The 11,611-nt window shown below is 39.5% G+C and overlaps 1 protein-coding gene across 1 annotated transcript; it reads right to left on the bottom strand.

Moving 5' to 3' along the window:
• Nucleotides 1–473: 473 nt before the first annotated feature.
• Nucleotides 474–6,716, bottom strand: SERPINA10 (serpin peptidase inhibitor, clade A (alpha-1 antiproteinase, antitrypsin), member 10). The gene is made up of 4 exons (XM_008941783.1): nt 6,008–6,716; nt 4,309–4,582; nt 3,445–3,592; nt 474–702 (listed from the first exon to the last, which is right to left on the bottom strand). The coding sequence occupies exons 1-4, from the start codon at nt 6,714–6,716 to the stop codon at nt 511–513; spliced, it is 1,323 nt and encodes a 440-aa protein (XP_008940031.1). The 3' UTR covers nt 474–510.
• Between the last annotated feature and the right edge of the window lie 4,895 nt (nt 6,717–11,611).

The raw sequence follows: 11,611 nt of genomic DNA, 5'->3' as shown, positions 1-11,611 counted from the left end.
ACTCTGTGGTAGACTCAGTGCAGTTTCTACCATAATAAAACAGACCTCTAGACAGAGGCTGTAAATTCTCCTTTAGGGCTTGATCCTCCATCTGTTTTTGTAAGTGGCAAAATTTCTGGCAACATTGAGGTCAGCAGGCTCTGAGGTCTCATTGCAACAAGAGATAACACTGAGAAATACCAAGCTGCAGTGCTTGGGAGTGAACTTCCTGAATATTTTGGCATATGAATCTCTGGTTTTCATTCAGACATCACTAAAATGTTAAATTTTGAAAGTTCAATTCTGTAGGTTTTTTTTTTTCATTTGCATGGTAGATTTCACAAGACACATTTTTGTCACTTGATGCCTTAGTGAATTTAGCATCTTACTTAGGTATTAATAGGATAACCTACTGCTGGCTGGAGAGAGAAAACAGGTACATTTTCTTGTTTCACTTTTTATTCTAATGTAAATTAATAAAATAGAAGTAAAGCCTTTTACATACCCCAAAATAGAAACTGTTACCTTTGTTCACATTTCTGTTGGATCAACCACCCTGCCAGTGAACAGTAATGTTTTAAAAGTTTCTTCGAAAATCATAAAAAGGAATGGTCGGTCCACTTTGATGACGGGAGGCACAGTGAATGCAGTTATTTCTGACCCACTGGCTGCTGTGGCCTCAGTCCCTTCTTCATCCACTTCAATTACTGCCTTTTGGACAATCTGAAATACAATGTAGAAATAAAATATGTGATAAATATTAACATGAAGAATATTTTTCAAGGTGCGTGGCATTCAGCTGAATTAAGGGTTAAAATGATTAGGTCTGTGCAGTGTAGCTCTGTTAGGCTGGTAGATCACATGCTGTCTGTTTGAGCAGTAGAGGAGTTAGTACAGCCACTGTGACCACAATACTCGAGATGAGAATGCTAGTTCAGGTGTCACTGTGCTTTTCCACATTTCTGAGCACAGGCCTCACTTGGAGATTTTGTTCTTGCAGCTGGTACCACGGAGCAACCATTGTACTTGTCTAGTGCTCCTCTTTGGCAACTAACTGCACAAGGTCAGGTTTCTCAAAAGAGGGAGGTGTGTGTTCATCAGTAACACACACTGGCTGGATGCATCATTTACAGCTGATTTGGTGAGGGCTTAGGCAGTTGCACCAGTCTTGGCTTTTTCTTGTATGTGTCTATTTTGTACATTTGGCAGCACAAAGTAAATATGTACAGAAATGTGGTATAATCATGGGTTGATCTGAAGACCTTGCCACTGAAATTGCAGCCTGTCAGGATATGATTCTTTTCTTTTTCTTGGAGCCTGTGTGTGGCTCTCAGTGCTTCCATTGTATTTAGGTCTGTATTGGTGAATCATCTAGTCAGCTAATGCATTCCCAGCTCCCAGACTCTTAATTCAAGGAATGACTTATGTGAAGACAGTTAAACTTCAGTGCTTCAGGACTTCAGTGCTGTTGAGCTGTATGCCAAATAATCTTAAATAATGAAGCTAGCTATCATGATTCACACAGACAGAATGCTCCTCTGGCACTTCATAGCTGATGCACATATTGCTTCTAATACCAGTTAGCAGCTACTATTCAAGTGTGATTTTTTTTCATGATAACAGTTAACTGCTGAGAATCAGCATGGAATAGTTACATGATCAAGAAGAAGGGAGAAAAGTGCTGTAAATTGCCGTTGTGCTTTGTAAAAGGAAACAAGTTTATATCAAATTGAAAAGCACTGCAATTTTATTCATTAAATGTTTATTCTTAAGATGTTATGTCTTCCCGGGAAAGTTGTTTTGTTAAGCCAGTGCAATTTTGGAAAACTTCCAGGCTTGGGGTTTTTGAAACCTGTATAGAAGTGTTCATTATACTGCCTATTAACAGTTCTGTCAGATCGCAAGGCTTCTGTGAGGATTTGGTGTAGGGTGACTTGTAAGACCAGCACCAGTAACTTAGAAGGGTTCTTTCTGGTAGGATACAAACACCTGGAGGCAGGGTGCAAAGAGGACAGAGCCAGGCTCTTTTCCAGTGGTGTCCAGAGGCAGTGGGTACAACCTGAAACACGGGAGTCTCCTTCTGAAAGTCAGGGAACACTTTTTCACTGTGAGGGTGACTGAGCACTGGCAAATGTTGCCTGGAGATGTCATGGAGTCTCCCTTCTTGGAAATATTAGAAAGCTGTCTGGACATGATCCTGGGCAGCTAGCTCTAGGTGACACAGCTTTAGCAGTGGGGCCAGGTGACCTCCAACTTCAACCAGTCTGGGATACTGTGAACTCTATCCCAGAGTTACAGACCTAGATTATCAATGCTGTAGAACCCTGTAGTAACACAAGTAGTTGCATTACATAAATTCCTTAGGTAGCCTTACAAAGCTATGTTTTTAAATCCGGTGTCAGGTTAATTTCATTTGAGTCTTGTTTTCTCAAACTGTTTATAAATCCAGATTGTTGCAGAAATGTTGTTACTTTAATGTATAAACTTGCATTTAGAATTAACTGTATTTCATCTTGTTCCACACATTCCAGTCCTTGAGGTTGTCAGTTTCTCTGTGTGGTCTGTCTCTCTCTTCTTTCTTTGACTGTGCCTCTTAATTTTCTGTTATCAGCAGACTGTCTTTTGTATGGACTAGCTCTTTCTTCTTAATGGGACATCTCCAGTCACATAGACCTGTTTCTTGATAGGAATCCGTTGTGTGATTGTTGAGTCCTTTCTCCTGCTTCTCATTCTGCCTCTGTTTTCTGTGAGTCTTCTGAAATTCACCTTTGCTCTCCCTTAAACAGTGGTATGGACTTATCTTTTAACATGGGACTGTGTTCCTCTCTTCTTCACCACCCTTGTCATTGCCTGTTTAAGTGATCTTTAAAAGTTTCAGTGTGTGAAGTTGGAATGTGTATGGCTAGAATACAGATGTGTTGTGCTGATGCTTTGCTGTGAGATGGTTCTTTCTCTGCTGAGATATGCAGAAGGAAAGGCAGGACTGCTTTGAGTTCTCACTGTCACCTTTTTAAGATTTTATCATTTGAACTTTCAAAAGTTCTTTATTTCTTAAGAAGAATATGTGTCTCTGGACTGTGTTTGAGGGGTTCCCTCTTTTGGGTTTTCTTCCTTGCTCTGGCTTTTCCATTTGACTGTCATTTACAATGTTTGTGTTTCATGTTCATAGTTTTTGTTTCATTGTAATCCTCCTTTGCCAACTGTACTCTTCCTGAGGCAGAGCTTTTTTTCCTATAACGGGTTAGCTTTGGAAGGTGCTGAGCACACATGAAATGCATTTGTACCTTACTTCTGCACACCTCATACTTGAAGTAGGATCCATACTGATTAAGGAGTGCCAGTTACATATACTTGGCAGATGTATTCCTTTCCTATTATTGTCTTTGTAAGTGCATATGGCACTCTTGGCTGAGCCATTTATATAGTATATATAATCCCAATAGTAACTAATTTTACAAGGCTTACCTGTGAAACTGCTACATGTTCTTGATTTGTGAGATGACTAAGATCTGCTGTTCGTGTAAAGAGATTTTTAATTCCAAGAGAATGAAGCAATTTCTTCATTTTGTATTTTTGCTCTAGTTTGAACTTTGGAAAAGAAATATCCACTTTTCTGTTTAGGGAAAAAAACAAAACAAAACAACAAAACCAACTTGGATGATATAGTAGATAACTGACAAAATGCAAGCGACTCAGGAATTGAACTTCACGTAGAAAAAGAAGGGGCAAGGACTAAAGAGTCTCTGCAGGAGTTTAGGTTGGTAGATTATCGTCTCTGACCTATTGGCTGCCAATGATACTAGAAGTTGCGTCCTAGTCTGTATAAAAAAACTTCCACCAGCACTTAGTGCCCTTATACCAGAGTGACACACCTATTTATTGACCAGGGGAAAAATTGTCACTTCAGTCATTACGTTTCACAGAAATAATTTGGGTTTACTTTTTCATATTCATTATCCATTAATTAATTTATCCATTAATTTGCATTTCCACAGGTAGGAAAGGTTCAATAAATACTCTGTGCATCTGGATTTATTGCACACTTTGTCTGGCAGTGCTAAATCTAAGGGGGAGGCCTGAGGAAGAATTGGTCAGGACTACATTGACTATGCCCACAGAGAAGCAGACTTCTAACTCAGAGTAGAAGCTTTCATGTGCCACTTGGTCTGTGGGTAGGCCATGAAAGGACTTCTTACTGTGTAGATACTAATGCCACAGGAACATCAGCATGTGAGAAGGGCTAGGAAGACCAGCTAATTTTGTTGTGCTTTGTTGCTTTGCTGCAATAGACATAAATGACATTGAGGCTGATGGGTGTCAAAGCAATACCTGGTTTTCATGTTTCCAAGCCAGGATTCCACAAGTTCCATCGTCAAATGGTCTTCAACTGTAATGTAATCTCCCTCTTTTTCCGGGATGACAACCAGCATGTGGGCTTTCCCTTTGTAGGGTAGCTTTATCACAGTGCATTTTAAGTTCTCATCAAAAGTTGAATTAACTTTATCTGACTTGAACATCATGGGTACCTGTACGCTTCTGTATTTGTTTATGTGGAAAGTTTCCATTTCTGTGAATTTGGAATTAAATGGATAGACCCACTTGCCTGAGGAAAGAAAGACATTAAATAATTACATGCATTCAGACTTGTTCAGAAAAATGTTCAGAAACTATTAGAAAAAAGTATAGGAGATTTTCTGTAGCAAGTTAAAGTGGATGTCAGTTATGTCTGAGTTAAGTGGATGACAATGGCAGTATATTCTGTATATGTGCTTTAAAATGTTTTACAGCAGGAAAAGGAATAAACTCATTCGTTTGCAGGGTAAAAAGGAAAATGTTTTTCTAAGGTTGATTAGTTGCCAGTCAAGTTCAGAACTTATATCCTTTTTGTTTATTGAATGCTATATGAGCATCATTCTTTTATTAACACTTCACTTGCTCTGATATTCTCTACCAGCTGTTAACCATCCTGTTTTTAAATTAATTATAAGATCTTTTGGATGGGGGATCCAACAGTGCACTGACTTGTAAGGTGCAGTGGAATGTGACCTATACTAATGATTCTGATCTCTACCATTGCTTTCAAATGTAGCCACAGCCATTTATCTGTTTTCTTTAACTTTCTGCCAGGGAAAGTAACCTTGGCATTAAACAAACTGCACTTTTGTAAATGTGAAAGAATAGACTCAGTCTGTAAGGAAGGCCATTATTTTAGTGGGGTTTCCGTGGATGGCATCTGCTGAGGGCTTGTGGACTGGAGTAGTGGCTGTGAGTGTGGGCTCTCTGGACAGCATTCCTCTCACCGTTTGTGTTGCTCTAGCTCTTTCGCTTTGCTTTTTACCTAACTGAGTGACTTCTGTATGGCTGTTTCAGAGTAAAGGGTGGATTCTGGCTCCTTATCATTGCCAGGGTCTCCTTTTGGAGTCCCTTATCTATCTTCTAAGGCAGTAGTCAGGAAAACCCCAACAGCTACAGAAGCAGCATAAGATATCTGGCAGTGGAGGACCTCTCCACAGAACTCTGCCCATCACAGCTCTTTGTTTCCCTCACCCTGTAAGGTGATATAATAGGGTACTTTGGTTCCTCTGGGGAAACAGATTATTGACTGAAATAAAGAAATTATGTTTGTTTTCATGATTTTGTGTACTATGTAAAATCAGTCAATGATTTTATGCTTAATATCCAGTGTTCTAAAGACTATCATGATTAAGGCTTTTTTATTGTAATTGGTGAATGAAAATTAAACATCCTTTTTAAGTCATGAAGAGGGGTCATTCAAAGGTGGATTGATATATTTTGTTGCAGGGCTTTTTGATCTCTTTGAGACTGTTGTATGGAGGGAAGCATAGAATTGTGGTTCCTTATCATGAAAAATAATTTCCTGTTAAATAGACCTAATAGAATAAAATAAATCTAGTTAGAGATGTGGTGAGAACAGGCATCTGAATTCATTTAAACTTCCCTTAATGCAGCTGAAGATAGAGTCCTGATTCCTCTAATAATCATTTTGCATAATAAAGCCACGGGTTACCTTTAAAGACAATGTAGTCCACGAGTAGCAGCTTACTATGGTGGTCAAGCTCTTCAAAAAGGTCTGTGATTTTTCCTTTTGCCCTTTTATTAATGTTTTGATTTACAACAAATTTTGCCTGCGTCAAGTTTTGAAAGTCCACTCTCAGGAATTCCATATCAAAGTACTGCTTAGATAAGTTGAGGAAAGAGTCCTTGAGTTTGAAGTCCTTTTGGATAAAAGAAAGAGTACTTTGCACAAGGAGGAGTTCTTCATTCATTGTGATGTTATCTTTCAGTTGTTTAAACAAAGCTGGTAAATGGTGTCGATCCACTCTGTCCTTCAAAGCATGGAGGTTTAGACCTTTCACTATTTGTCTGTATGTTTCCCCTTTGGCTGCCAGCATATAAGCAGTCATGAGAGCTGATACAGAGTGGGGAGAGATTATGACGTTCTTATCATGTGTCATTGCAATTTTTCTGTAAAGGTTAAATCCAAAATTTGCAGTCTTTTCAGTGAAGTTGTAAAGAGTGAACTCTTCGAGACCTCGGTCTTCAAAAGGCTCAGAGATATTTTTATGATGATGCCACTCTTCAGAAGCATTGACATTTTTAATTCTTTGCAAGAAATTATTCTCTTTTTCCTTCTTTAAAATTTTGGTTTTGGTGCCAGCCTTGATAATTTCCACACATATTTCACTTAATAGAAGTAGGTAAATTCCTGTTTTCATGTTGACATCCAGTAATGAGGTCTTTTTTTTTTTTCCTTGTAAAGAAAATGGAGAAAGAAAAAAAAGAAGAAAAACAATGCCTTTTTAGTTTGTTTTTCAATTCACAATACAAAAGGTCGTAGATGTAGAATCATAGAATAATTTTCGTTGGAAGAGACCTTTAAGATCATCAAGTCTAACCATTAATCCGGCACTGCCAGGTCACTGCTGAACTATGTCCCTAAGCACCAGATCTGTAGGTTGTTTAAATACCTTCAGGGATGGAGACTCTGCCACTTCCCTTTTATACTTGTCCAGCAAATGCTGAAACAGGTTTGTCAGTTCCATCTCCTCCCTGACAATACTGTGTTTCAATGTCAGATAGCACAAGGGTGTACCAGTTATGTGCTTTAAAAGCCAGTATTCTACACAAGCTGCGATTTCTGAAGCAAAGTTACCACAGGGCCTCTCCTCTGTCCAGAAAGATGGTTGGAGAGAACTGGACACATCTTACAGAAGGCCTCGGGAAAAACTTTAGCATCAGATACTGCTTGTGTAGATTTGTACATGTAAACACACTTTTCAAGCATAAAATGCAAATATGCTTATTAGTCATCTTTCCGTCAAAGCAATATATGAATTTCTCTCCCATACAGCAGTGTTAATTTGCACCTTGTGGAAAAATTTGGAGTGGCCCTAAGCTTCAGAGAGACAGTGTCCCATTTTAAATTAAACAGAATGTTCAAGACCACCAAGCCTGCACCAGAATCCTTTTGTTACGCAGTGGCGTGCATATGGATAAATGAGATGAAAACATGGATTATGTGGCCCATCATTAAAGTAGCAAGCCATTCAACAATCTAGAAAACACAGAGAACTATTAACTACTCCTTTTAAGTTAAGGATCTGTAACAGCAAATTATGGTCATTGGATGATTTGTGACTTGGCCTATGAGAAAGCTGGTTTTATTTGATTGCCATTTATTCAGTGTTCAGCTGAATTTCAGTTGCCTGGTTCAGACTGTGGGAGTTGGTCCTGAAAAGGTATGTTGATATGAGTACCAAAACATCTGGGTGCCAAGTCATAGGGTACTTTTGGCAGTCAGGTGGTGTGCTATTTTCTTTAGACATAGTAGGCCATGTTCTGTACTTAGTGCTGCACAGACACAATGACTTAATGGGGAGGCAGTGAAATCCCTGAACATTACATCTCTCCTCAAGTCCACAGGAGCCAGGCAACAGAGTGAAATATGCAGCGTCCTGTGGTTGTACAGACTCTTTATTTTTCTTTCCTTTTAACTCTTGCTTTATTTTCAATGAGATGCCCAGTGTCTGGATTTTGCAGGACTGAAATAGGGCAGGGGGTGACTTGACTTCAGCTGCTGCCTTGCTGGTGAAATGGTGCACAGGACTTAGGCAGGGTTGGGGTCCCTGCTCTACGGTCTGCGAGCAGTACTGCTAAGGGCTATTACAGTAACTGGTAGGCTTCTACTCCTTGTGTAGCAACCTGCTTCTGTGGGGACTAACACAGGCACCAAGGTGCCGTTCCTGCCACAATGCTATGCCCACCCTGGCAACAAAGGAGGAGGTCCTTTCTCCTGGGAGTCATCCCTACTTCAAAGAGGTATCCTCCAACTCTGCAGAGTCAGCTCTAGCAAAGAGGCAATATTGGAAAATGTTGCTTTTGATGATATTCAGTCACAGAGAAAGGGCCTTCTGCAACAGCAGCAATCCCTCTAAGAGGGTGTCAGACTGAGCTGCTTCTTAGGCATTGCAGTGCACCAGCTTTTCCCTGTTTTTTTTGGGGGGGGAGATTGCAACTTCTGTGCCAGAGCTGACAGTGCAGTGTTTGGCAGGCATCGCTGTTGCATCTCTCCGAGAGGTTTGGAACAGTACTAGGCTCAGGGGGACCATCAGATCCCCCATGGGAGATGCAAGGATGCTGAATGGGGAAAGTGGTGAGCTGTCTTCCAGAGGGCTCTGCCTTCCTAAAACGAGTAGGTTTCAGACTGGAAGAATGGGGCAAATGCAGAAGCCCTTGTTTACAGACATATCCCAAACCATTCAGTGCTCAAGGGTTCTGCATCCTCAAGCATACACAAATGCTACTGACCTGGGTGTTACAAACATCACAGGAGTAAGAACCTCACAATGGCACTAAGCATTCACGGAAAATTTGACATTACAAAAATTTAAAGTTAACATTGCAGCAGCTTCATCATTCACCTTTAGTAATAGAAATAAAGCATGTCCTCCAGGACTGGGAAAAAGAGTCCCGGAACCAATAAAATGATAGTTTTGCACATTATAGACTTCTATTTCTAGACCTGAGTGAAGCTTATTGCTAATTTTAGATAGCTCACTTCATGCATAGACAGCTCATTAATAAACATAAAAGTGTTAGAGCAAAGTAGCCTCAGGTATCAAAGAGGTTTCTTGCCTGAATGCATTTTTCTTCTGAAGACATTAAAGCAAGAGAAAAATAAAATATATTAGAATGCTGATTAAGGTCTAGAAACATTTAAAACATCACATCTAGAAAATGGCTGATAAATATATATAATTAAGTATATATATAAAATATAATAATCCTCCCCTTTACAATCTAAATGCTTCATATAAATCTTATCTTACCTATTAGGTAGCTCCTCTGCTACTTTCCTCAATCAACTACATTTAAAAATGAGATGAAGATGTCTGTCCCACATAGAACGTTTTCAACAAATATTTGCTCTTCCAAAGAGTAATAATCTGGTTTTGTCTGTTATAAATTAACTGCTTTGTAAACACTTCATGTTGTATTTCCCATAAATGGCATAATGAGAGAGGTTTTATTCCAGTAAATATGTTATATTTTCATGAGAAAAAGGAGAACACTAAATTTTTTGCATCCAGCCCTTCAGCACCCCATCAGGATTTGGCCCTGCACATCCAGTTCCCCATGAGAATTATTTTACAGGCAGGCTCTGAGCTACTCAGTGGTGGAAACAATATCCAAGCCTGCTTAACTTAACCCTTTGTTTAAAATAATAGGTCACTATTCATCAAGGCAGAGGAGAACACAAGGAAGGGAGGGAGAAGGTAGAGAGCATTTATACAGGTCTTGTCAGTGTCCTCGCCCTGATATTTGGCCATTCCTTTTAGAGGACAGACCAGGGCTCCACTCCCTGTTTCCAGAGCATGCCTCAGCTAGCCAGTAACATCAGTATGTCAAAATTAACCGACTGATAAGCAGTGAGTGATGTTTCTTCTACAAAAGACAAAATGAGGGAAGATGACATTCCTGTAAAAGTTGTACAGAGCTATGGGACGTAAGAATAAACTTACTAAATTTTCAGTTGGTCTGGCTTGGACAGATTTGACAGACTCATTTTGGGTATTGAGTGTTACCATTTGGGGAAGGCACATTCTACAAGACAGTTTAGTAAGTCATTTCTGTAGTGTGGGCATGGTCAAAACTCATTATTTTGATCATTGGCCCAATTCCAAATAAAATGCAAACATGAAACTCTGTATCTTCCCCTCATGCTCCTAGATTACTTTTTAAAATATTCTCAAATGAAAGAGAACATTTTATTCTGATTTGGATTGTAAAAGAAACATAATTTGACCTTAAAACTTGAGATAAGGGGACTAGTCTATTTTTCAGCCGAATTGAACAAATTTATTATATGCAGTCTAAGTGGAAGGATTGTTAGAGAATGACATTTTAGAAAGCCCATAAAGGACTTGGACATCTGAGACTCAATGCAAAAAGGCTTTTGCTTGTTGCTGATAAGTATTACTTCTATAAAAGTGATAACAATGTTTGCTTACAGAGTGCAAGACTTGATTAGCAAGTGCTTAAGACCTGAACAACATAGCCCCTCCATGGTCCTGCCAGGTACATATCCACGTTGCAAGGACGTGTTACTGGAGGGCATTTATGGGTCTTATGCTCTTAAGAAGTTCAACAGAGGGGTCATGAAGGGTCGCAGGTATCTAAATGCTTCCTTTGTATAAATTCTGTTAAAATATTATTCCTTTTAGAAACAATCCCAGTCATAATAAGTCCCAAGTATAGGTATTGTATCAAAGAACACAGGAACATAAGATGGGGTTATTGAGTGAAGGCCCTGCCCTAACATCATGCAGTCTATTCCCTAAACATAAAAGGCTCCACTGTGAACGCTCGACTGTGAACACTCCAGTGACTCCAGAACTTCAATTCTCTGTCCAGATGTCTGGACATTTTTTTTCCTCTCCCTACTCTATATTTACTTGCAGTTAAATCAGTTGGGTTTGAAATTAAAATGTCTTCTGATTACACAGAAGAAATTTGCATCTGATATGGTTGAACAGAGCTGCTTTACTGTGATGTGCTTCTGAATCTGTGCGTCTTCTGGAGACTGTGGTACCGTGGTTGTGGACCAAGAAGGCAATTCAAGGAAAAACATGATGCACAAAAAACCATACCCAGATTTTGTGCTCAGCAAAATTGGCAATGTTACTTGCAGTGGCAGCAGCAACCAGGCTTCTTTGTAGCCCTCGCACCAGGACCCTGACACACATGGTCACCACTGGAAGCCCTGCCTGAGTTAAGATGCAATGATGTTGACATTTAATATTCAAAAGCTGAAATATTGTTTATAGATGGTAGTGAAAAGAAGGGTTTGAAGAAACCTTAAAGTCTTTGTATCTCTCAGTAAAATCTTTTCTGGACCACAAAGACCACATCAATCTAACCTTATCTGGAATGAAAAGGAGGCCACTATGAGTTGTATTGGCTGTGTACAGAGATCTGAGAGAACTGTCTTCCTCTCCAGTTACTTACAAAGCCCTTGCCAGTTTTTCATGCTGGGTAGCACCTTGCTGAGAGTATGCTCCACACACTGTTGGGAGTAACGTATTCCTCCCACCAACTACTATTTATATTA

The sequence above is a fragment of the Merops nubicus genome, unplaced genomic scaffold (genome assembly GCF_000691845.1).
Source record: "Merops nubicus isolate BGI_N331 unplaced genomic scaffold, ASM69184v1 scaffold16316, whole genome shotgun sequence".
Classification (NCBI taxonomy): domain Eukaryota; kingdom Metazoa; phylum Chordata; class Aves; order Coraciiformes; family Meropidae; genus Merops; species Merops nubicus.
The sequence above is the reverse complement of the archived record's forward strand: the minus strand, read 5'-3'. Positions and strand labels throughout refer to the sequence as shown.